Raw genomic sequence first — 27983 nt, forward strand, 5'->3', positions numbered from 1 at the left:
AACATTTTCCCCTCTCTTGTCCCTCTGTGGACTTAAAATAACCCATTTCATCCTTTTGTTGGGGGGAGGAGAAATGTGGTTTATATCGTTTCTCACGAATCTGAAATTACCAAAAGCCAGCAGACAGTATAACTGTGCTAATGAAATTGATAAATTTGCCACAGTATTTTGACAGCAGCCAAAATGAACATTTCGCTTGATTTTACACCAAGAAAAAAAAATACCTGAAAATGTGGGGCATGTGTTGGGTATCAATTCTTCCACATACTAGTTGTCTTAAATACCCTTAATTCATGTAACATTTTTCCTATTAAAAGATACGTCTGGATATTTTTACATAATTTGAGATGAGGGATGATAGGTATAAAGAGCAAAGAAGCACAACTCATGTTCTTTTAAGATTACACAAAGTCAAACTTTTATTAGCAAGGTTGAATTTCACGTATAATGCAATATTTTTGAAACCATACATATACATAAGCATGATACAAACAGCAACTACAATACAAACACATTTTCCTCCACTTTACTAAAGTTCCATTAAGAATATTAATCTAAAAAAGTAAACCGTTTAACTTGGTACACATATTCATTTACCTCTTCGGATGATGCAATGTCAAATAAAATTAAGGATGCTTTGGCTCAACCCCACCTATTTCACTACATGTAAATTTGAATGAACTACTGCAGGCTACAAACCCAATCCCTTTAGAATTGATTTGAGATTGTTATAAGCATCATAAACCTAATGAGATGTAAACATATTTAGGGTTTTAAATGGCAATCATATTTTATATGCTTTAAAGAACTGACCATACTTGCCATTAATGTTCTCTCTTTAGCTTATCTTTTGTACCATGAGTATAAAATAGAAAAAAATATTATTTGAGACTTCCAGCATAATTGCATTGTGCTCTATATTTTTTTAAAAACATGGGCATACTTAAAATATTAGATGTCCATATACCAAATAGACTAAACCCACCAAATTCATAAACATTTTCTTATAAATATGCATGTAAAATTAGTGGAAAAACACTTTAGTATAGCAAAGACCCTGCTTCTTTTTCATCAGATTCATTTTTTTAAAGGCATACTCCTGAAAGAACAGTAGGCATCTTTACAATTCCTGTAGATTTGTTTTTCTATAAAAATATATTTATATGCTCACAGGGAAAATTTCTGAGTTTGTACTGACTGCCTACCTGTTTGTATTTCTATTAATAATATATGCAAGATCTTATTCACAGAAGGTGCATTTCATCATTGCTCTAAGCAAAGGCTCCACTAAACAGTGGAAATTTTAAATGCAGAGGGATGTTATAACATGAATAAATACCTGCATATCATTTTTATAGGTTCTCAGACATACTTTACCCTATCGTACCTTGTTTAATGCCTTTAATAGAAGACATCTTAGCTTTTTCAGCTATTCTTTCATTAATTTTCATAAAACCCTGTGATATTGGCAGGAGCAAATTTGATCATCAGCTCTCCTGTAGAGTTCAGGGAGCTGAAGTACAGAGAGGTTAAGCAATTTGCCTGAGACCACTCAGTAAGTCAGTGGTGGACTTGGACCTTCCAATCTTGGTCTAGCCCTCTGAATAGTAGACAATCCTGCCCCACTCCCAATTCCTGGAAATGGATCGAATGTGACTATATGAAGACTGAGAGTTTTATGGGAGATAACAAAGGGGACCTTCGAAATGGACTTTTGAAACTCAGGGTAGAATTGCATTAGAGTAAAATGCTTAAACTTTTCAAAATACAGAGCATAGAGTGTTTTCCAACAGCATCTTTTGAAAATATAATTTGGATCTATTTGTACCACAATATGCTGAGCATAAAGAAGAAAAATGTTTTATAGTTAACTGCAGATAAAGTAACTATAGAGCAAAGTGCTAGTTTCAGACCTAAGAATTTGGGGGCATTGAACACTTTGTGGGCCAATTCTAAAAATGCCAGTGCACAATTAAAATAATCAGGAAACACAGGTCGCAAAGGTACACTATTGAGATCCTGAGGCATAATGAGAAACACAATTAAGAACTTTTTTGAATTTTTTTAATAGAAAAAAGCATCCATATGAGTTCGTGGCTTGCAAAATATATACATGATACAACTTAGCAATAGTTGATAGCATATTGCCTAGAACAGTTGATACTAAACTCACATTGATCAAAATACCAATGCTTCATGATATAGCCATGCCAGTATATCAAAAGCAATCATATTAGAAGTTAGATATCATAGCTGATACAATAGGCCCTACACACATCTTAAGCACTCCGAGTCCTGTAGTTGGATAATTCACTCAAGAAAATAAGTGAGCCTGCCTTTCCTTACCTAGAAAATGTGATCTTTTTGAATTAGGGTTGTGCGGCAATTCAAAGAATTGACATTTTTTCTTCCTCACTCTTTAGCTCAGTCTCTATCTCTCGACTGACCATCATTTCCCTTATCTCTAGGCTACTCACATAGTTTTTGTGAAAACAAAAACAAAAAAACAGGACATGGGACACCATCTCAAGCTTGAATGCCTTTCTCTCCCATCTCAATGAACTTGAAATAGGGTGCTGGGGACATAGGATCCCTAAACACTCTGGGAATCTGGACTATGAGTCCCGGATAGTGGTGGGACCATTAGAACTAAACTGAACCTTGTGCTGTATATGCTCCAGCTCAGATATAGAAATCTAAGCATTTAACATAAACAAGAGAATTAATAAATCAGTCATTTGTATTTATTGAGCACTTACTGTGTACAGAGCACTGTAGTAAGCACTTGGGAGAGTACAACATAAGAGAGTTGCTAGACACGTTTCCTGCCCACAATGAGTTTACAGTCTAAGTTGAAGATCGGTACAAAGTAGGTAACCAAATTCGCCAGGACTGTCCAGATTCTAAAGTATTTGTCCATTTTTCTGGCCTACAAAACCTACTGCATACAGAAACTGGGACTGAAGTCATGAGCCTGGGTTCTGAGGTCAGCAACCTATCTCAAGTAGCAAGGAAGGTCATTTGTTTCTTTTTGGTGAGGAGAGAAGAGATGCGCGAATAAGCGGGAATAAGCGGGAATAAGTATCCCTTTGCTGATGCAATGCTAAGGAGAAAGACTCATTCACACAGAATCAGGAATAATCTCCAAATTGTACATCCTTGGACATTTTTGTGAGCCAGTAACTGTAGTTCTTTCATAGCTGGAGATTAAGTCATATGTATACATTCCTGCAATGGAAATCTGGGTAAATCACAGATCAAGGTTCTTTGATATGGAGATTCTGGGGCTTTAAAAGGCCAGGAGGAGTTCCTATCATTTAAAATTATTTCCAATGGATACTGTAGTTGAGCTCATGGACATTAGGCAATCATTTGGGGAAGAAATTCACTGATGCACCAAACAAGCACATTATGTGGAAACTAGTTCTGGCTAACAGAATATTTCACCAAAACATGTTTTCACTAGTGTGTTCTGTGTATTAGGAAGGAGAATTGAGATTTTTGAAAGAAGAAAAAAAGGCTTGTCTAGCTGTCAATGGGCCACACTTGGCTTTCCCTCAGAGCTTTCTCTTTCACCTTAACCTTAACCCTTTCTAGCACCAGGTAGACATACAAATAGAGAGGAAGAAAATGCATTTGGGATCCATCCAACAATATAACGCAATCTGAGAATACTTGTTTCACATAGCCTCAGATGCATTGTTTGTAGGTACCATTCATTTTCTGTCTATATATTGGAATGCAAAAGATGATAGGTTGAAAATTGGTGAATCCCAATCCTATGACTATTTCAAATATCCTCAGGTGGGGCCATAAATAGATTTAAGTCAAGAATTTAGCTTATGGTACTAAGTAATCAGATGTTACATTTTCACTATCAATATGCATTAAGAGCCCTCAGCCATAAAATTGAATGCTGAGTAAATAATTTTCACCCAATACATTTCTAATAGATGCTTTTAAAGCAGTTAAAATTGTGTTAACACCACAATAAAAAGCTAGATTTAACTGGAGTTGAAGTGGATTATTTGTTAACTTTTTCACACAAAATTTATATTTAATTAAAAACTGAGTGTTATCCTATATGCCAGAAAAACAGTTCTAAGGCTTAACTGAGCTTCAGAGAGTGAAACAGAATGACAACAAAGAAGATTGAAGATGCTTGAAATAAGATGCAGGCAACCATGCCCAAAGGAATCTAGACTTCAAGCATTTTTACAAACCCAGTTAACTGAAAAATAAATATATTGAAAACAATATGAAAAAATTACCTTCCATATTCAGAAGTTATTTTATTTTGAGAAAGACTTGAAAAAGTTACTCCAAATCCATTTCCAATTTGAAAGTTCATTTTAACTGCTGTAGTTCTGCAAGGTGCAAAAAGATCCCTTTCCAAATACCATGACTGTATAGGTGCCCACATTTAATGCCATGCCTCACTTCCAAATGAAACACATCTATATTTAAATTGCGTAAATATTAACATAATATGTACAATGCATTCATGAATTGTATGCTAGCATTCAGATATACACACATGGAGCAAGCAAGAACGGTAAGTGAAGAAATGTGGCTCTTAGAGAGGATTTGAAGTTGAAAACAGGCTGTCTCTGCACTGTATGAATACCCAATCCTGTTCTGTAGCAAGCAGACATTCTACGGCAGATGGCTCTTTAATTGATGACTACCAAAAAGAGCCCAAAAAAGCAGCACAAACATTATCAAAGTTTCTGAAACTTGTGTGAGCTTTTTTCCTTTGGGAAAACTGGACACCAAACCAGATCTGGATGAATCACAGTCACCTAACTAGAATCACATAAACAGACTCCTTTATATTCAACATTGAATAAGCAGATGTAGAATGTTTTTCTTTCGTGAATTCTTTCAATGAGGCATGCCATGTGATTTTAATTTCCATCTTTTTTTTTCCATTTTTCAACTTCTAGGAAATAAGGTCATGATATGCAACACTGTGATATTGAATGCAAGTGGGCATTCAAAGTGATGAAAGCATACAAGTCAAGAATTATGAGAACACGCCAAACAGCAAATACAGGCACATATGTAACACTGATTACCGGTGGTTTGGGACCTACTGAATTGAATCTGGACTGTTTGTCTTTGTTCTTCCACAATGTGCGTATCCCATACAGTGTTGGAAGAGTTTGATTAACTTATCCTTTTGTGGAAGTGACACATTTCTTAGTATAGTTGCTTAAAGCTGGGCTTTTGACAAAACTCATCTGTAACCCATTTCTGATCCAGTGTGGTAAAATTTGATTTTACAAGTATCGATACATGTATTAAGATTGAAATTAACCACCCATGTTGCTTATGCATGTTGAGTTTATGCCCGAAGTGGAAATGTTGCTGTAGAACTTCCATTACTTTCAACAGATCCTTTTTCCTTAGATCCATTGTAAGCACCAATGAATGAACCATCTTCGTTGAACTGTCCGTGGTCTCCCTCTCCATAATCAACCAAGCTATCAGCACTCTCGGTGACTTGAATATCCCTGGTAAGGGACCGAAGACTTCCCTTGAGTGGTTTTTCATCACTGTCACTAAAAGAGAAACAAAACTCTGCACCAAAATCTAATACTGTTTTAAACCTAAATAAAAGGTTAATTCTGAAATCCACATAGAAATAATCAAAGAACTTTCACATGCAGAATACCACAGCAACCCAAGGACTAGTATGATAGTATGTGCACAGAGCACTGAGGTTCATCCATTTAAGTAAATTGAAGTGACACCACATTTTGCAAACCTCTGCTCATCTATTCCCTAAACACTTATCACAATGATAATAATAATTGTGGCATTTATTAAGGGCTTATTATGTGTCAGGTACTGTTCTAAGCACTGGGGAAGATAAGGATAATTGAGTTAGACACAGTCCCTCTCCCTCACAGGTCTCACAATCTAAATAGGAAGGGGAACAAGTATTGGATCTCCATTTTACAGATGAGGTAACTGAGGCACAGAGAAGTTAAGTGACTTGCCCAAGGTCACAGAGCAGGCATGAGGAGCAGATGGGATTAGAACCCAGGTTCCTCTGAATCCCAGGCCCATAGTCTATCCATTAGGCCACGCCGCTTCTTAAATATGCCTAATAACCAGCTTGAAATATATTACAAGGAAATATAGATGTCCTTTTCTCTATTATCAGTTTTGGTCCATGTTCAGAGATTTTGTTAACTTTAAATGGTGCTATTTGGCATGAAGAGGCAAGTACAAAGCAGAAACCCTTCTAAATGTAATATAGTATTTGCTTGGTTTAAAAAAGTAATAGTGACTTTCATCACTTTAAAGAACATAAAATATGATAATATGAAATATGATAATATCATATTTTAGGTTGTGATGCTTTACTGCTGCCTAACAAATGATTGTTAAATATATAATTTATCTGGGGATGCTGAACTAATAAGAAGTTTTTATAATTAAAGCACCCACTTCAGATTCTTAAATATAGACACCTGCCATTAAATTGATTAGGTAACCATTTCATTTTTTACATTCTCTACTTGAACACTTATTAAATTATTAAACTTATTAAACTATTATTAAAAGTTAAGGAACAGAGCAAAAACATGGCCCTACATTTGAATCTCAAAAAAAAAAAAGATGGTGACAACTGGAAGTTTTAACATTTATAGTGAATGTGAGAAGATTGAAATAGTTGGCAATTTTTCTCTCCTGGGATTGATAATCAATAACAAAGGAACTAGTAGTCAAGAAATATACTGAAGATAAATGTTAGGGAGACTTGCTATGGAAAAAGTCATGAAATGTGCTGATGTAACAATTTCCACAAAAATACAAATTGTCAATTCTGTGGTGTTTCCAGTGACAATGTATGGATCTGAAAGCTGAACAGTGAAAAAACAGGATAGAAAGAACATCGATTGCTTTGAAATGTGATGTTGGAGAATGCTTTTGCAAATACCATGGACTGCCCAAAAAACAAACAAATGGATTTTAGAGCAAATTAAGCCAAACTGGCCTTTGGAAGGCCAAATAACTCGACTTAGATTAGCATATTTTGGACACATAGGAGGACCAATTATCTGGAGAAGACACTAATGCTAGGAAAACTCCAGGGAAAATGAGGAAGAGGCAGGCCAGCAGCTAGTTGGATAGAGATCATAGCAACGATAACGGAGGAACCATTAGAAAGATGAGAATTATGGCAGAGGGCAGAACATTCTGGAGGAAGTATATCCATGGAGTCCCTATGAATCAGAAATGACTCGATGGCACATAATAATAATAATAATAATAATAAAACTTGAACTCTTAGGAAACATAACGTAATTGTGGATATTGCTGTTGCCAATACGGTGTCCTTCTTACTTTTCTAAATATCACTACAATCCAGTCTGCACACTTCGTTCATCTAATGCCAATTTACTCACTGTACATCGATCTTGTCTATCTTATTACCGACCCCTTGCCCATATCCTCCCTCCGGCCTGGAACGCCTTCCCCCTTCATATTCGACAGATCACCACTCTCCCCACCTTTGAAGCTTTATTGCAAACATATCCCCTGCATGAGGCCTTCCCCAGCTAAGCCCTCTCATTTCCTTCACCCATTCCCCTCTATTTGGATCTGTACCCTTTAAGCACTTGATATTCACCCATCCTCAGCACCATGACACTCATGTATTATTATTATTGTTATTATGTGCATATCCATAATTTATTCATATAAATGTCTGTCTCCCCCGCTAAACTGTAAGATCCTTGTGAGCAGGGAATGTATTGACAAACATGTTATATCATACTCTCCCAAGTGAAAATAATAATGATAACTGTGGTATTTGTTAAGCGCTTACTATGTGCCAGACACTGTATTAACCGCTGGGGTGGATACAAGGTAATTGGGTTGGACAGAGTCCTTGTCCCACATTGAGCTCAGAGTCTTAATCCCCATTTTGCAGATAAGGTAACTGAGGCACAGAGATGTGAAGTGACTTGCCCAAGGTCACGCAGCAGACAGGTGGCTCAGCCAGAATTAGAACCCAGCTCCTTCTAACTCCTAGGCCTGTGGTCTATCCACAAGGCCATGCTGCTTCCCAAGAGGTTCGTACAGTGTTCTGAACACTGTATCTGGTGTGGGCAGGGATTGTCTTTCTTTATTGCTGAATTGTACTTTCCAAGTGCTTAGTTCAGTACTATGCACAGAGTAAGTGCTCAATAAATACGATTTAATGAAGGAATGAACAGTAAGCACTCAATAAATGCCACTGGTTGATTCACTATAGTGAAAAAGCTTGTAGCTTCCTCTCCCTTCATATTTGCCCAACCTCAGAATAAGGCTAATTTTCATTTACCTTAACTGTTATTTCATCATTTTTGCACTACCTCAGCACTTTTTCACTAACAACCGTATGTACTGTTTCATATAATTGGCTATTTGAGCACTTGAGCTACTTGAGATACAGACATCAATACAAATAAATACAATTACAGATATATACATAAATGTTGTGAGGCGGGGAGAGGAGAAGAGCAAAGGGAGCAAGTCAGAGTGATGCAGAAGGGAGAGGGAGATTAGGAAAAGTGAGGCTTAGTCTAGGAAGGTCTCTTGGAGGAGATGTGCCTTCAGTAAGGCTTTGAATGTGGGGAGAGTAGTTATCCGTCAGATTTGAGGAGGCAGGGCATTCCAAGCCAGAGGAAGGATGTGGGCTAGGGGTCAGCAGCAAGACAGGCAAGATCGAGGCACAGTGAGAAAGTTAGCACTAGAGGACCGAAGTGTGCGGGCTGGGTTGTAAAAGGAGAGAAGTGAGTTGAGGTAGGAGGGGCAAAGGTGATGGAGTGCTTTAAAGCCAATGCTGAGGAGTTTTTGTTTGATATGGAGGTGGGTGGGCAACCACTGGAGATTTTTGAGGAGGAGAGTGGCATACCCTGAATGTTTTTGTAGAAAAATGATCCGAGCAGTAGGGTGAAATATGGACTGGGGTGGGAAGAGACAGGAGGTTGGGAAAACAGCAAGGAGGCTGATGCAGTAATCCAAGCAGGATAGGATGAGTGATTGTATTAACATGGTAGCAGTTTGGATGGAGAGGAAAGGACAGATTTTAGTGATGTTGTGAAGGGTAGACCGACAGGATTTGGTGATGGATTGAGTATGTGGGTTGAATGACAGAGAGGAGTCAAGGATAATGCCAAGGTTATGGGCTTGTGCTAAAGGAAGGATGGTGGTGCGATCTACATAGTGGGAAAGTCAGCTCTGTTTTGGACATGTTAACTTTTAGGTGACAGCAGGACATCCACGTAGAGATGTCTTGAAGGCAGGAGGAGATGTGAGATAGGAGAGAGGGAGAGAGATCAGGGCTGGAGAAGTAGATTTGGGTATCATCTGCATAGAGGTGGTAGTTAAAGCCATGGGAGCAGATGAATTCTCTATCCTGGGTGTAGATGGAGAATAGAAGGGGTGCCAGAACTGAACCTTAAGCGACCCCCAAGGTTAGGGGGTGGGAGGCAGAGGAGGAGCCTGCAAAGGAGACTGAGAATGAACAGCCAGAGAGATAAGAGGAGAAATAGGAGAGGGCAGTGTCAGGGAAGCTAAGGTTGGATAACATTTCCAGGAGAAGGGTGTGGTCCACAGTGTCAAAGGCAGCTGAGAGGTCGAGGAGGATTAGGTTGGAGTAGAGGCCATTGGATTTGACAAGAAGGAGATCATTGGTGACCTTCGAGGGAGTGGTTTGAGTGGAGGGAAAGTGGACAGAAACCAGATCGAAGTGGGTCAAGGAGAGAATTGGAGGAGACAAATTTGAAACAGTGGGTGTAGACAACTCACTCAAGGAGTTTGGAGAGGAATGGAGAGGAGGGAGATGGGGTGATAACTGGAGGAAGCTGTAGGGTCAAGGGAGAGGTTTTTTTCATACTCTACCAAGCTCTTAGAACAATACTCTACATGTTAGTAGGTGCTCAATAAATATTATTGATTCAAATATTGATTATGCCTAAACTATTGCTGTTCATCCTCAAATGATGCACTAACTCAATTTAGTTCAATTTATTCTCATGTTTGATAGCATATTATATCGGGTGGTTGAATGTTTGAATTGAATATACAAAGGTAAATACGCAGAAGAGGAGCAAATTTCACTCCTCTAGGGGCTTTGGATATTATGTTTTCAGCTTGTTTCCTTTCAAGTTGCATAATGTTGGCCTCACCCCAGACAAGGAAAAGGACGAAGTGGGGAAGGGGTTTGGGCCTTTCCCAAGACCCCCTCTCCTGCACACACATACCCTTCTGCTACCACTACCTCTCCTTCTAGCCCATATTCTTCCAGCCCCAGCCTTGAGTTTATGACTTTGCAGCTCCAAGGGCTAGAATCAAAGGCCATTATGGAGGAAGAGGTTTTGGGAAACTCATGGGAATGGGGGAAGCTGGGCTAGGAAAGATGGGCAGGAGAAAACTCTCTGGGGAACCACTAAAATGGACCTAAATTTATCAATCATTTCAAGAAAAATTGATTTCAGCTTGGCTGATGTGGAATTCATTCAGTCGCATTTACTGAGCACTTACTATGTGCAGACCATTGTACTAAGAGCTTGGAATGTACAATTCGGCAACAGATAGAGACAATCCCTGCCCAATAACGGGCTTTTATTAATGCTCATCAAATAAAGTATAATTTTCTTTTTATGAATGTTAACTAAGTGCTGTTTTATACTACTATACTGTAGCTCTGTTATAAAACTTGCATTATTTCTTTCTATATACATATATATATGTATAAATCAGTAGGAGTTATGAAAGCCTACTGTGCGTAAAGCATTGTACTAAGTGCTTGAGAGAGGATGAAAGAGTATATGGTAGAACTGGTCCCTGCCTTCACGGGCCTTACATTCTAGTAAGAAAATTAGTTCTCCAAGGAAATGGAGAACTATTCCCTTGGAGAAGGGTTCAAGAAAAGTAAACTAACATAATTTACAGAGAGGAGGAGAGATTACAGAGGATATGTAAATAAGTTGTAAATGAGCAATACAGCCCGGGAGTATATAACCTGAGGACAGTAGAATTAACCAGCAAAGCCATTGGAGGAGATGTGATTACAGAAGAGCTTTGAAGATAAGGTCATCTGTGACCTGTCAAATTTAAAGGGGGAGCCAATCTTAGTCAGGGGTAAGGGTGCAGTAAGAAGTAGCAGTGGGAGAGTTGAGATTGAGGCATAGTGAGTAGGCTATGGGTGGCCTAGTAGGAAAGAGAGAGTTGAAAGAGTGCCTTAAAGTCAATGATTAGGAATCTCTACTTGATGAGGAGAGAAAGAGCTAACCATTAGAGGTTTCTGTTCAATGGAGAGCCATGTGCAAAACAATATTTTAGAAAAATGCGCTAGGCAGGTAGGTGAGATATGGGTTGGAGAGGAGCAAGACTGGAAGCTTTGAGATCAATTAGGAGGCTGATGCAGTAGTTCAGACAGTACATAACAAGTGACTGGACCAATGTAGTGGACATTAGGATAAATAGGAAGAGGAGGATCCGGGAGATTCTGGAGAGAAACTCCTTCATTCCAAAGAAGAAAATTTTGAAGACAAAAATAAGGAATATGATGAAGGATACATATTTATCAAAAGCCAATTATTTTTGTCAGAGTTTGTACAAATTTGGTATTTTCCTATCTATTCCAATATTATAAGTAATTCTTTAAGATCTGCTTTAAAAATGAACAGTTAGCTTTTCTGATAGTCAGATGAAAGCATGACGATTATATGCTTTGAAAAATTTGAACAGCAAATCATGTTTACCTGTATTCTCCAAAAGTTTCATCTTTTATCGATTGAACTTCTGGATCTGGATGTAAATCTTCCTTTTCTTTCACTAAACAAATAAGAGATATATGTTACTTTTCCCAACCAAATCAAATTTTGGAAAAAAAATTAGTAATATTCCCTGAAAAGTGAGTGTTCAGTAAAATCAGAATAAATCAATCAAATGTTATTTATTGAGTGCCTACGGTGTGCAGAACACTCTACTAAGCGTTTCAGAAGTACAATACAATGGAGTTGGGGGACATGCTCCCTGTCCACAATGAGCTAACAGGGTACAGAAGGAGGAGCTCACAGTCTCAGCTAGGTTTTTTCCAAGATGTAAGGTCCACAAACGGTGAGCAAGGAAAGGGATTTCAATGATGAACGATGACACCACTGATAGAGAACTTTATCACCCCCTGGGGGTGTGGTGGAAATGTTCAGTGCATGAGAGGCAGGCTACCACAGTTCCAACTGTACGAATTCATTTAGCCCTTAACCTTTTCTTTTCTGCTCTGCTTAGCTTGACTATGTGGAGTTAAACAAAATGGTGCATGAAAACAAGAGTAGAGGATGGGGCTGGTCCTCTCTCTGAATGGTTCAGTGGCAAATGCATATTAAGAATCTACTAGACTCAGTCCCACTCACATCTGAGGATCCAAGTTATTACTGATCCTGCATACCTGTCTGTATGTCTGTGTGTGCATATCCACATCCTGTCTGATAATTCAACCTCATTTTAACACTTTACCTGAAGACAACACCCTCTCAAGAGTTCCTGTCCACCATTCTCTCATGTTAACACAGTGTTTTAAAACCAGATGGGGCCTAATTCTGGGAATAAATTTGACTTCAATGCTTCATTCCATTTCTCCACAGGGGCCATGGCAATGCACAGATTCATCAGGTATACTCATTATTTTATATAAAACTTGGTGGCATTCAGGAAAAGAGTCACTCCACACCTTAGTCAAGGTAGGCACAGATTTGGGCAGTAGCACTGGCCAAGTATTTTGGATTTCTTCATTCTCTGCTAAATATGTGTTTTGACTAGAACCTTCCTTGGGATACAGCAGAAAGTCCTGATAAGAGCCCATGTTTTGCTGAAACATTTGATCTAAATTAATCATTAAGAAACTACCCTCCAATACTACAATGCCTGATTCAATACTTTCTGAAATTATTTTGTGCCCAGTCAATGGGTTGGGACAGAGTTTATTTCTATACTTTCTAATCTTGAGTTGTATATTCTACTGCAGTGGAACTCCACCATAATTTCCCTTTTATCCCTGACCATTGAAACCTTTAAAGTAGCCCTATCACTTGCGCTACTAGTGTAAATTATTGGGTATAATGTTTTATGATATGTCTTGTCCAAACAAGTATCAAATCAATTATTGGAAGCTAAATATTAGAATACTCAGTAGAAATAGTGATTTAGCTTTCACAGATTGCCTTCAGAGTTTAAGAAATGGAATGGAAAAACGGTACAGACCACAGAGATGCCTGGAAAGTTTTTTTTGTTTCTTTAAAGTTAGCTATTTTTGCATTATTAGACTGGATGCATGTGGCAGCGTAGCTCTCTCTTTCCCTATAACCACCACGACACACGCTGCCAGATTCTCCCCTGAATAAATCAGTGGTATTTATTGAGTGCCACTTGTGTGCAGAGCACTGTACTAAGCACTTGGGAGAATATAATACAATGGGGTTGGTAGATGTGATCCCTGCCCTCAAGAACCTTACAGACTGGTGGAGGAGTTGACAATCCTGGCTGCCTCTTTGGCCACTGAAAACCCAGATGCTTTAGGCTGCTTGAAAATTAAATGGAAAGCAGATGTTCATGGAAGAATAATTTCACTTCTAAAATGCTACCCCCCAATCTTAAAAATGAACAAAACTTTACCTGAATATTTTCCACCTTTGTTTCTTTTGACAAAGCAAATAGTTAGCAGTATTAATGTAAGGAGAGCTATTGCACACATCAATCCAATAAACCAGCCCTGGGTGGAGAGTCCATTGTATATGCCAGCATACACTGTAGTACAAGGAGAGAAGTCAAAACATTTAAAAACAGAAATCCAATGTTCATACTGGAAAAATAATGCAGGCACCATTATCAATACTGCACTGCTTCCAGTCACTGCTGAATTTTCACTTTCATTTTTCATTTGAGGGATGGGAAATGTACAAATTCAAGAAATATCACTTGTATTTTGAACTTAAGATTCAGAAAGGTACTTGCAAGGTTGTACTGGATTCAGTGGATTAAAGCCAAATAGGAAAGCAGGACAGGAAATTTGACAAGTCATGAGCAAAAGCAGTATTGTGCAAAAAAGAAAAAAGAGGGCTTAGAATGCATGCAGACTACTAAGCGAGCCTCCTTTAGCGTGCAGTAAATACCAGAAGCTATTGTTTTTATATAACGATTATAATGGGGTTTAACAGCATGAATGGATTGGAAAACTGGATAAAATATTTGATTTTTTCATTAGCCAATGCTAATACAAAGATGAAGTGAAAACTGGGATATCAGCAATGATAGCTTCTTTAAACATAAGATTCTTATTTTGATCCCAAAGGGTGTTTTCATTTCTCACCTCTCCCCTTTGTCTCAATTACATCTTCAAAAATGCTATTGTTATCAACCCAATTCTTAGTCACTAGATGAACTGTATGCTCAGTTCCAGGTTCAAGGACCTCAACTGGGTGAACCTTTTGTGTGGGGTTTACTGCTTCTGAAATCTTCCCAGTACTTTTACCTATGAAACGTACACAGTTAAGTCACATTAATTGATACTAACCATTTGACAGAAGAATTATGAAAAGCAAATTATGATTATTCATTATTACCAGGGGTAGCTATATTTTTAGCATTTTTTTCTTGGCTGGCGTTTCCTGAATTTTTAAGGAAAAATTTCTAAGGTATTTTTCTTCTACTTTCCAAGTCAGAATCGAATTATATGATTGGTTGAATTGTACAAAGTGCTTCCATCACTCTTTAAGGATGAAAACATACACTTATGAAATGACCTGGAATATTATAAATCAGCCTTACCTCTTGAAAGGCTCAAAACTGAATGATGATTTGGATGTTAATTATGTTATGAATATGATTTAATGAAAAACCAGTTTTGTGTATACAATGAGAAACTCTATATGGATGTTTTATCATTTCTATCCCACGTAGAATAAAACTATCATACCACAGACCCAATTTGCTTTACTTTTTATTTTGCCAATCTGTGTTTACTCTTTAGTTCTGATGGGAGAAAAGACAAAATGCTAATTTGTAAATGTTAGGTTTCTTTTTGGGATAAATGATTTTAAAAGCTTTAAGGCTTTTTTATTAAAAAAAATATATTGCATAGTCATACACATATAAGAATGGAATGCTTAATGTAATTGTTTGAAGCACTGACTTCAAAATGAATCATTTTATACTTGTCACATTAGTTTATTAGGAAGGTTAATCACTTTTTGAAGATTTCAAGAATGATTCGTGCTTAGATTATGGAAGCTGCATCCAACCCAAACCAAGGCTAATGCAAGCAAGAAGTCTATACAGTTACGAAAACATTTAACTTCTGATAAGGTGGTTAATGAAATAATACAGCCTACCACCATCTATACCCAAAATAAAGCCCATAGCATCTATTTTTTTCCCACATGCTATATGCATCACCAAAATTAGAAAGCAACTCGCATGGTCATTAAATGAGAAAATTTATAGATTAGAAATTGGTTAATGGATGAAGTGGAAAAAAAAAAATCTTGGTCATTGTCTATTTTAAGCAGAATAGAAATACAGTAGTGTCTACACATTTCCAATAGAGTATATGATGAAGTAGCATACCGTACAACATAGAATTTAAAGTTACACAGAGGACAAACTCCAGGCTAAGTATGTTTAGAAATTATAAACTTGTTGCAGAAACATCATATATTACTATAACGATCTCGTTATTCTAATGTTAGGTTTTGTGAAATGAATTATATGAAGATGAAGCAAACTTTTCAATTAAGTTGCAAAAGTGACAGAAGAGTACTAATGTTTTTGATCAATTTTCAGAAATCAGAATTCATAATTTGAATTGCTGGCTAGAGAACAACCTGAAAAAAATGCTTGACAGATAAAAATCACTCCTACTTGGAGTTAAATGTCAAATAGCACTTAATTGTGGAAAGTAGGCAGAGAAAGAAGGAAAAGATAAGCAGTAATAGACTCTAGCTTGTACACAGAATCTCTTTTATGTGTATTTTGCGATAACAGGATGTTGTTTCTCACTGGAAATTATCGTTTCTATTCTCAAAGATCACGTTGGTGTCCAGTGCAAAAAGGTTTTAGAGTTTTTTCCTTGTTATTTGGTCTGAATTGTGGAACAGATACCTATAGAAGAGAAATCATTGGAAACTGAAAAAGGGCAGATGCAATAGAGAAAGTGTAGAACCCTGAAAAAAAAAAAGCAAAGACAAACTGGTCAGGAAAAATTTACCTCCAAATTACTGAAAGGTATATCCTGGCACTGAAAGAATTGATGTTAGAAAGTTGAAAATAATTGGAGTATATTTTTATCCCCAGAAAGATAGCACCAGCAGTAATAAAAAAATCCTCCACCAGCATTTGACATTCTCTCTTACCAACTTGTAAGGAGGTGTGTGTAAAATGTAAAACCTATAATTTCCTGGAGTGGGGAAGGTCATTAGGAGTCTCCTCTCCAACGACTGTTTAATTATTTAATTACTTTTCTATTCCCTTTGTTTTAAATTCTTGTTTTGTTGGTCTTCCTGCTATCTATACCTCATCTTAATTTATTTCTCTTTTCTAAATGTCCTCCCACCAAGGTAATAAGCCCCTATTTGGAACAGGAACTATTTCTGAATTCACTGATTTCATACTTACACCAGTGCTTGGCACAGTGCTCAGCACAGAGAAAGCACCCAATAAGCACCAGTACAACTAAAATAATTCCTATTCAAATCCTCATCTTTAAAAAAAATGGAGATGACATTTTTTAAAGCATACTATACAGCCAGGTCTTTCAAAATGAGAACATCCTTTGTGTGTGAAATCTGCTGATAAACTTGCCTCTGGGATGCAATTAGTGTATGCTTGATTGTTAACTGACTTTATGGCTCTATCTGTATAGAGTAGGCCTGTTTTTTTAAAGGAAACTGTCAAATGGAAAATGTATTTTTTGGCTTGGCTCTGCAAGAGGAAGATTGAAAATTAAATGTGGAGCTGTCGTTACATCAACCTGTTTACCTTATTGGCAGAGAGCATTTGGGGCTTTTCCACTCAGAAAACCTGTCTCCCTAGAACACTGCCATTCTCAGGAAACTAAACACATTACTCAAAGTCCTGTCTGAGCTATAGCACCCCTGTGCATAAACTGTCAATCGAGCAGAGCCTTGAGCCCCCCTCCCTCTAGACGGTAAACTCACTGCGGGCAGGGAATGTGTCTGTTATATTGTACTCTCCCAAGCACTTAGTATAGTGCTCTGCACACAGTAAGTGCTCAATAAATATGACTGACTGAACCAGTCAGTAATTTTGCCAAAGCAAAATCCCTATCCATACCAAAACAACCTAATTCTTTGCAACAGAAAGTTTTACTGCCAACTTTACATTGCAGAAGTTAGCTAACAAAGCAGATTTTGTTAGACTGTTAAGACACTTGCAGAATCTATACATTTTTCAAACTGATAATAAATTGACCAGTGCAGGTTCTGCCTTAAGCCATCCTACCCTACAATTTATTCTCTAGAGAGAACCAGGAATTTGAGATAGATATTTTGTGAATGGCTAAAGAGACATTCATAATGTAAGCTTTGGTGGTAATAATGTTGGTACTTGTTAAGTGCTTACTATGTGCAAAGCACTGTTCTAAGCTCAGGGGTAGATACAGGGTAATCAGGTTGTCCCACGTTAGGCTCACCGTCTTAATCCCCATTTTACAGATGAGGTAACTGAGGCACAGAGAAGTTAAGTGACTTGCCCACAGTCACACAGCTAAGTGGCAGAGCCGGCATTCGAACCCATGATCTCTGACTCCTAAGCCCGCACTCTTTCCACTGAGCCACGCTGGTGGTAGTCTCATTGCCATACAACTATTTGCTTTTGAAAATTTTGGTCTCCACACCAAACGGTTGAAAAAAATGTAGACAAGTACCTTAATTACCTAAATCTCAGCTTCCTTTTCAGTTTTGTTTGTTGGATCCTCTTCTGTCTCTCATCCTTTTACCATGGATGTTCCGCCGGGCTCCGTTCTGGTTCCCCCAACTCTTCTCCCTCTGTACTCAGGGAGCTTATCCACTCTCATGGGTTCAGGTTCTATCTTTATGCAGATAACTCTGAAATGTACCTGTCTAGCTTTGACTTCTCATCTAGTCTATAATTTTATACCTCTACTTACCACTAGGACACCTCCACCTGGATGTCCTGAAAAACCCCCCTTTTCCTTAGCTCCCCCTCCCTTCTGCGTCACCTCGACTCACTCCCTGTGCTCTTCCTCCCTCTCCCTGCCCCACAGAAATAATATATATAGGTATTATCTACAATTCTATTTATAATGATGCCTATTTACTTGTTTTGATGTCTGTCTTCCCCCTTCTAGACTGTAAGCCCGGTGTGGGGGGACTGTCTCTCTTTATTGCTGAATTGTACTTTCCAAGTGCTTAGTACAGTGCTCTGCACACAATAAGTGCTCAATAAATACAATTGATTGAATGAAGAATTAATGAATGAATGTTCTGCCAACACCTTAAACTCTATATGTTTAAACAGAACTACTCATCTTCCCCCCTGAACTCACTTTTCTTCCTAACTTTCCCATACTACTGATAACACCTCTCTCCCTCTGCCCCAGAAGCCCACAACCTCAATGTCATCCTGCACTCTTCACTGTCTTTAAATTGTCACATTCAATCTAGTGACAAATCCTGATGCTTCTTCCTATATAATATCTATATAATATATAATACCACCTGGATCCAAGCCTGTTTCACCCAAATTACTGCCACCCTGGCCAAGGTTTAGTCATATCATTGCTAGACTATATTTTATGAGCCTCCTTGTTGGTCTTCTTTTCTCTATCCTCTGTCCCCTCCCATCTATATTTCACAGTGTTCCATGGATCATCTTCTGGAAGAGTCATTCGGCATTCATTCATTCAATCATATTTATTGAGCACTTACTGTATGCAGAACACCGTAATAAGCTCTTGGGAAAGTACAATACAACAACAGGCACACTCACATTTCCTGCCCACAACAAGCTTACAGTCTAGAGGGGGGTAGGAGGGCACACATCTCTACTCCTCAAAACCCTCCACTGACTTCCTGTATCCCTGTACATCAAACTAAAGCTTATCAGCACTCAGGTTTAAGACTCTCAACCAACTCACCACATCTTACATATCTGCTTTCACTCATTCCTTTTAAGCTAAACTTATAACTCTACCTTTGTCTTGCCTCACCTGCCTCCATCCATTTGCCCATGCTGTTCCTTCAGCCTGGAACTCCCTCTCTCTCTCCAAATCTATCACAGCTCTCCCCACATGCAATGGCCTCCTAAAATACCACGTGCTCCAATAAGTGTTCTCCAATTCTTGCCCAGCCCCAGAAGCAGCTCTATCCTCCTGATAATCATCAATCATCACTACCACCGCCTCCATTAACAGCATATATATGCTGAGTGCCTGATAAGTGCACAGCACTGTATTGTGTACCAGGAAGTTTTGAAAAGTGTGAAGGCATAGTTTTGCTCTCAAAGAGCCTAAAATGTAAAGGGGAGGAAAAAACAGACATAGCATATAGATTGCTAAAAAAGGAGCACTTAGGTACATGTGACTACACAAACCATAGACATTTAAATATATAGGTGCATATACACATAAAATATTCAATTTTCATATAATTGGAAATTGGAAATATTTACCAGTTGTTTTGGGTTGACAGTGCAAGGGGATTAGTAATTAATAAGAACCAAGTACCATTCAACCTAGGTAGATTTCAAATATGATACTACCTTTCCCTTCAGTCTCAGTTCAGTAAAAGCACAAAGACCTGAAGGTATAAAATCAGTAGGCAAGTCAAAGAAACTCCAGTCTCTAAAGCATTATTTAAAAACTGCCATTGACATAGGAAATACAATCACTTTGTCAGCACTCAAGCCTGCCATGGACAGTATATATCTCTATGGATAAACAGACATTTATATTTAAGTATATGACCCCTTTTAACTTACTCCCTTCTCCTATTGTCCAGCCTTCTTCTGTTATTGGTTTTCCACAGCCATTTGAAGTGCATGCCCTCAAGTAGAATTTGTATTTCGTGGTCGAGTTAAGATCTGAGAGCCTCAAGCTGAGTGTTGAAGGGTTTGTAATGTTGATGTCATTTAATGCTCCAACTTCATATGTTTCATTTACTAGGAAGGGAAAAACAATAAATAGCTCCATATGGATTCCCGAAATTCCATTTCATTTAATTAAGCATGTTCATTAAACCTTTATTATATGACTACTCATAGTTTGGCTGAAATAGCTGCCTTTTACAAGCAATTAATGAGTTCCTAATGAGTTTTCCACTTTTTCATGGTCACATTTATGTTTAGGATGAGGAAAATGTCTGGCTATCAACTAATACTTATTGAAGGTCCACATTATGCTAAATGATCTGAAAATTCCATGACTTTCAAATCAAGCATTTCACATTTATTAGCTGTACTATATAATAATTCCATTGGAGTGTGCTCCTTTAAAGCAAATGCTCATCAGAGATCCAGACCTAATACCTGCACCAGTGACCCTTCTGCATATGGCGGCCTCCCAGCTGGACTCTGTTTTCACTAGAGCACCCACAGAGTTTTGTTATGGTATTTGTTAAGTGCTTACTATGTGCCAGGCACTGTACTAAGCACTGTGGTAGATACAAGATAATTAGGTTGGACAGAGTCCCTGTCCTGCATAGGGATCAGAGTCTCAATCCCATTTTTACAGCTGAGGCAACTGAAGTCCAGAGAAGTTAAATGACTTTCGCTAGGTCACAAAGCAGGTAAGTGGCAGAGCTGGTATTAGAAGCCAGTCCTTCTGACTCCCAGGCCCATGCTCAATCCATTAGGCCATACTGCTACTGAGTGAGATGTAAAGACTGCTCTTATTTCCCAGACAATCAGTATTTTTTGGTAGTCAGAGGTCAGGGGTTCTAATCCCAGCTCTGCCACTTATCAGCTGTGTGACTTTGGTCAAGTCCCTTAACTTCTCTGTGCCTCAGTTACCTCATCTGTAAAATAGGGATTAAGACTGTGAGCCTCATGTGGGACAACCTCATTACCTTGTATCAACCACAGAGCTTAGAACAATGCTTTGCACATAGTAAGAGCTTAACAAATACCATAATTATTATTATTATTACTTTTCCTTAGTCTACCCTTTTTGGTAATTCTGACTTCCGCATTAAATTTGTTGACTATCCTGTTCTCCCTGGCCTGTTGATGATCCTGTTTTGTCTTCCTGCTCTCCTGACTTCCATATGTTGGACCAGCCAGTTTCACCTGCAGCCTTGCAGGACCTTTGACCCTGATTCCAGGTCTTTACCAGAGCCAGGTCATGTGACTCTAAGCACAGTCTAAATCCCAAGAAGCCCACTCTAGACTGCAAATTCTACAGTAGGCAGAGAGCATGTCTACCAACCTTACTGTGCTGTGCTCTCCCAAGTGCTTAGTGCAGTCCCCTGCATACAGTAAGCACACAATAAATTCCACAGATCAAAGCCAGCCCTATTTTGAATCATTCACTATACCCTCATGTTTTCTGCCTAGGTGGCTTAAAGGGGCCACTGGGAATTGGACTTTCGGCATTCCTGTATCTGAGTGGTAATGCTGGAGTTCCACTGGTTAAACTACAAGATGTCCAGTGACTGCTTCCAATAACACTTCAGGTTAGGACCAGCAACTTTCATACCATCTGCAGCTCTCATGTTCTACATCTAGAGAATCCAGTTTTCAGACATCTAACACCCTCTGCATCCCTGATTCTCAGGCTGGAGCCCCTAGAGCACATCAGGCAGCATAGGAAAGAGTGGCCCAGTACAGACTGACATTGTTTGGGGTATGCAAAATTGTTGGGGAGAATATAATAAAAGGATCAGAAGACCTGGTGAGGCCATTATTGATGACAACGGAAGAGTAAATGGAGGGTGAAGGATAAAATAATCCAATCAAGGTAGTTGCTGGCAGCAGCAATGAACCAAGAAGGCATTATCTGTACGGCTAAATAATCGAGAACTAGACAAGGGCAAAATGATCAGATAATCTTCAACAAGAGTGTCGAAACCATGAACACAAATGAACAAAAAGGGGAATGTCTCTGAGGAAATCGCCAAGAGACAAGAGTACAAAGAGGATAATAATAATAATTATAATTATTATGGTATTTGTTAGGCGCTTGCTATCTGCCGAGCACTGTTCTAAGCGCTGGGGTAGATACAAGGTAATAAGGTTGTCCTATGGGGACTTCACAGTCTTAATCCCCATTTTACAGAAGAGGTAACTGAGGCACAGAGAGGTTAAACAGCTTGCCCAAGGTCACAGAGCAGACAGGTGGCAGAGCCGGCATTAGAACCCATGTCCTCTGACTCCCAAACCCATGCTCTTTCCACTAAGCCATGCTGCTTCCCCCTTCTGAACAGGCAAATAAGAAAAGTTTGCACACAACAAGTTATTCCTAGATTTAGTGTCTGAAGTTTTTTGTCAGATTAGTTTTGGCCATGATGTAGTTATTTTGCAGTATCGCTTCATCTCTACAAAATTGTAATTCATAATGATATGAAATACTTTATCTGCATATTCTATGACATTCACCAGATTCTCCTAGTATATTAGCTGTTCTCTGGAAGTGTCATCGTTGACTGCAAGCTCACTGTGGGCAGGGAATGTGTCTAGAGAAGCAGCATGGCTCTGTGGAAAGAGCACGGGCTTAGGAGTCAGGGGTCATGGGTTCTAATCCTGGCTCTGCCACCTGTCAGCTGTGTGACTTTGGGCAAATCACTTAACATCTCAGTGTCTCAGTTACCTCATCTGTAAAATGGGGATTAAGACTGTGAGCCTCATGTGGGACAACCTGATTACCCTGCATCTACCCCAGTGCTTAGAACAGTGCTCAGCACATATTAAGCGCTTAACAAATACCAGCATCATTATTATTATTTCTTGCTATATTGTACTCTCCCAAGTGCTAAGTACAGTGCTCTGCACATAGTAAATGCTCAATAAATACAATTGAATGAATAAATAAAAAGATTGAACTTTAAAGCTGCATTAATATTTTTTTCTACTGGTCATGGTTCAGTTAGGCCAGAGGGATGTTCAGATGCAGTATCAATCAATCAATCAATGGTACTTATTGAGCACTAGTATGGAAGGGAACGATACAAGGTTGCTGTCACTGTGCTTGCATCCACCTGAGACTATTGGTGCAGACATCGATAGTGTTTGGCCTGCTCGATCCCTCTACATGGAATGGTTTGGAATTTCCTAGGAGAAGCTGGAATGGTGCCTGTTTCCTAGAATTCTTGCACTTATGATGAAGAACATGCCTGAAAACATGATGAAATCACAGGTTTCTCCTGATGCTCTGTATTGAGACTACCCTGTCCTGGCAGACATTTTGATGCACAGTAGTTCAGAGGATAAAGACACAGTTTCTCCTCAATTTCCACATAGTCCAAATTGAAACTGCTGTCAGTTTATCAATAACAAATGTACTGAAAACTACACTAGTCCCTGAGAGAATTACTACAAGGCCCAAAGGGGCCTAACTAACTTCCAGAAAGTAGTTTATTCCATGAGAGAATATAACATTTAAAAAGATTTAATTCCTAGATTTTCCTCAAACTACTCTAGAGATTTATCTATATTTTTAGTTTTCATAGCTGGTGACAATCCCCAGTACCTAGAAGAAACACCTCTAGTCAAGACTCGAAAGGGTTGACTTTAAATCCCTGATTTTGCCATGACTTCCTGTGCATTACGGGGCTAGACTTCTGTTAATATCAGTTTCAGAGTAGATGAAATGGAGATAATGAAACTCATCCTTTATTTAACAGGAATCTTGGAAGAAAAAAAGGTCATAAATGTAAAGTGATTTCAACTTAGAAAAAGAACCCGACAGCTTTTTCGTTATAGATAAGAAGTTGCAAATTAAGCCTTGGGACTCAGAAAATTTGGGCATCTGGAATTGAAATTCAAGAATGAGATCTAATTCTCTGTTTACTGCACCATCTTTTTGCCTATATTGTTAACCATAAATTGTTTCTTAAATGAAATCCCTACTTACTTATTTGGTATTGCAAAACGTAGCCTGATAGGCGGCCATTTGCTTTCTTAGGAAGCCCCCAAGATAAAGTTACAGCATTCTTATCAAAATTGAGAATCCTTAGGAAAGTTGGTTGTTCAGGTACTGAAAAACATAAGTATAAATGTCATTTTACTCCAGATGTTATGCCAAATAATGACAAATTATAAGCAATATGATTTTTATATAAAGGAATCCAATGATGTTATCTTACTGTTTTCTAGCATCACTTTATTTTAGACTTGGGCCTCCCAACTCTGTTTTATTCTGAGACCCATAAAAGACATGAGGAAAAGTCTTTGACCACAATTCCCACATCCCCCAATTCACAAACCTTGAAGTGGATGAAGGATGTGGAAGGGGTGGGGAGGAGGTGTTCAAGGCTCCTTCTCATGTCTTTGCCGCCTCAGGACAAAAACCAGGATCCCAATGTGTGTGTCCAAACGTGCTCAGGGTGGCCACCAATCAAAATAAAATAAAGCATGATAGTGGCCAGAAATACCAGGACACACCTGAGAATTGGATGTCACAATAGTCACTGGGGACCCCTGTTTAAAACCATTACCACTGGATACCAATAATCCCAAATCATAAAAACAATGGTTTCAATTACTTGGACATGTCTCTCTTTGCTTTCTTACCCCTCAATTTTCTTACCTCCTTCTGGGGTTTGAAAGATAATAGGTGAACTTTCAGGTCCAGAACCTTTTGAATTAAAGGCTAAGACAGATAAATGAAATTCACTATATGGTTCTAGGCCAGGAACCATGCCATGGTCTCTGTCTCCCCAAAACACTAAAAAGTGTTTTTCTTGGCGATGTTTTCTTTCATCCAACAAACTTTTTGTTTTCCACCAACTGATCTGAAATGAAAATGGTCAATCTTCAGTATATTAATTTTAAGAATTATTTGTGTTTTTTCCAACTGAGATTAGCTTTATTTTTGAAGATTAGTCCAATAAAAGTATGAGAAAAAAATTGATAACAAAACCTTATATCCTTTTAGGTGTCCATGTACCCTTTCTCTGGGGATTTTAGACCAGGTTGCATTAATAAGTGTACTGTTTATTATATTCACAGCAACATTCAATGGAGCTGCATCAGGATCTATAAATACACAACATTTGGACAGATTTTACGTAGAATGAATTTTCTAAATGTAAAACAAAAGCAGAAAGTAATTCTCACAAAAGGCTTTCCATAAAGGTTTAATGAAATATTTTAAAATATTTTAAACTGCTTTTTAAATCCAACCTACGGCATTTCGTTTAATCACTAAGTCATTTCGAAAGCAGGGGTCATGCTGACAGTAATCACTTTTACACACTCTAAGGATTGAATCTTAAGAGAAAGAATTTTGAAGCATATAGCAATAAAATGAAAACATTACACATAAAGTACAACTTGCTAAATATATCTGTCTAAAAGAGTGAAGAGGGAAAAAAGTTAGCATTCACAAAAGGCAAACTATCAAGGACCAATTTCTAGGATGTGTGCAAGCATGAAAAGTTGTGAATGAGGTAATAGTTAGTATTTCTAAGGGCTGGGTAACAAGGGGCTGATAGGGTTTTATTACAAGCTTTTGAATTCTAGGTGTAGAGTGGTTTTTTTTTTAATTCATGCCATCAGATTTTTGCTTCAGCCAATCCAGATTTATTCATTTGGAATCTTTACAGGAGAATGTTGGATTAGAGAGGGGCTTGTGAATTCTCACTTCGAGATAGGCCACAGTTTATAATACCAGTGGAATTTGATTTGAGTATCTTCATTTTTTTCCTGAATAGAATTATGGATTCTTATAATTGTCAAAATATTGTAGTACAACTGCATTTAGAAGTCTGAAGCCCACTGTGATTGTAAAACCTCCACTAGATGGCCAAGCCCAACTCTCTGAGATAGGAGATTCACAAAAGTATACGCACATAGAAATCCCAAGGCAAAAATGCAGCTGGATTGCCAGCCTTTGTTTGATTCCTCTCATTTTCAGTTACAAATACGTGCATAAACAGAGCCTTCAACTATGAAAAAAAAACATTTGCACGTTTCCGAGTATTAGATTATGCATTAGTCAGCCAACTACTGCATTGATGGTCAGGTCTGTATGGGACCCGGCATGTTTTTGGAAAGGAATTTCCATTGGAAAATTCACTTTCATACCTGAATGTGCAGAGAGCAAATCTAATTTGAGTCTCCAGCTAACAGTAGCACTGACTGCACTGGACAGAAGAGACTCATGCTTTTGTAGCCATGCAGTCTAGCCCTGCTTCACAGAAAAGGTGACATCCATGCTACCCTCTATGCTGCCGTCAGAGCATTTTCAGGGAGCAACCAAACTGATCATAGGGCTAAGGGCGCAGCATAAAGTCATTTGCCGCCTGAACTGTAGGTGCCCCGGCAGTTGGCATTCCTGAGGATGTAATCTAAAATAGAAGTATCTGGGAGCAACGGAAAGGAGGGTGCTCGCCTCTGCGTTTTTCCTTACCATATAGTGTAGTGCCTTCAGGAGTTCAAATGGGAAACTTGGAACAACTTTCTTTATGGTAGTTATCAAAGAATCACTGACATATGCATTTTGGAAACATAATCAGAAGTATTTGTAACAGTTCATTATAACAGGTAATACTGAAAGTCAAGTTGTTCTGCTTTGAAGGACAAATGCAAAATTAATTTGGGTTTAGCAGCAGGAGCAAGAGACTGCTGAGAATTTTAGGTCAAGTGATCCTATGAATTTCAAATCATTTAGATTGTGCAATGAGATTCGTTACCAGACTTCCCACCTTCCCAAAAGTCAGGACTGGGACAACAGAAGGACTTCTGCATATCTTATGCTTGTGCCTGCTGGTGGCTGTGATATTTTCTGTTTTGTGTTCTATGGCTGACCATATTGCCACATATTCACTCTGACATATTCTTGAAATATCATCAAGGATTTTAGGCACCTTCAATAGTTTAAAACTGGACACAAAAATATACTTCTCTTTGAAATGTTTTTGCTTTTTTAATGTGTGAAAAGCAAAATCCCTCATGATATTTTACTTTCTTAGCTTGAAATGGAAATTTTAATTGGAAGTTGTGCATAGATCATCTTAACTCATTATGGTTGAACAAAATACAATACAGAAATTCATTAAACTCCCTCAAGTTGATAAAAGGATAGAAGACATTCTAAAATAGAAGTCAAAACATTTCAGTTGTTCATACTCAAATTGTTTAAGCATAAACCTCTTATATGAATATTAATTTAACCCTAAATGATGGAAAAACATCATATTTTTGAATTTTAACTTAGTTATAATTTTGCTGCTATATTCCGAAAGCTAAAAGAGACCGTAATCATTCTTTATGGGACAGACACATTTTGTTACATATTTCCACTGTCACAAAAAGCCACAGATGCTTTATGTTGTTGTTTAAAATATGGTGGTAGCTATTCTAAGTAATGAGGCAATTAATGGGGAGGATTAAATTATGTAACAGGTATACCCTGACTAATAAAATTTCTTTCTGATATGGAATTGTAACAAATGCTTGAATTTCAAATCAATTTTGAAAAAATTTCACTTACAGTCTTCTCCAGAATATCCAGTTGCTACCTGGGGCTCAGGTCCAGAACCAAACTGATTTATTGCTTGAACTTTGATATCATAAGGAGCAAAGGTGGGGGTGTTCTTCAACACCAAGACATGTTTTTTTACAGTTTCTTCATTCCAGTCCGTTTCAACCCCCTGGCGCCTCCAACTCACTCTGTACTCCAGTCCTGGTCCATTCTGCTCCATGGGCTTCAAAGGCTACAAAAGAAATTAAGAGACTTACTAAACTGCCTTAATTTTCAAAAATGAAGTGGAAATTAAAGAATGAAT

General features: G+C 38.2%; 1 protein-coding gene across 8 annotated transcripts in view; it reads right to left on the minus strand.

Annotated features, from left to right (window-relative positions):
* Positions 1-390: 390 nt before the first annotated feature.
* CHL1 (cell adhesion molecule L1 like) overlaps positions 391-27983 on the minus strand; it is a 217245-nt gene continuing 189652 nt past the window's right edge. For 7 of the 8 annotated variants that reach the window (XM_029050963.2, XM_029050958.2, XM_029050959.2 and 4 more), the window contains 9 exons: positions 27689-27911; positions 25115-25230; positions 24782-24986; positions 24107-24229; positions 20020-20199; positions 14372-14533; positions 13678-13809; positions 11769-11841; positions 391-5564 (listed from right to left, as the gene is read on the minus strand). In XM_029050963.2, the coding sequence (XP_028906796.1) occupies positions 5348-5564; positions 11769-11841; positions 13678-13809; positions 14372-14533; positions 20020-20199; positions 24107-24229; positions 24782-24986; positions 25115-25230; positions 27689-27911 (1431 nt within the window). In that variant the 3' untranslated portion in view covers positions 391-5347. The remainder of the gene's footprint in view (positions 5565-11768; positions 11842-13677; positions 13810-14371; positions 14534-20019; positions 20200-24106; positions 24230-24781; positions 24987-25114; positions 25231-27688; positions 27912-27983) is intronic. The other variant, XM_029050965.2, reaches the window with a different exon arrangement.

Source organism: Ornithorhynchus anatinus, chromosome X1, assembly GCF_004115215.2.
Source record: "Ornithorhynchus anatinus isolate Pmale09 chromosome X1, mOrnAna1.pri.v4, whole genome shotgun sequence".
Lineage (NCBI taxonomy): Eukaryota > Metazoa > Chordata > Mammalia > Monotremata > Ornithorhynchidae > Ornithorhynchus > Ornithorhynchus anatinus.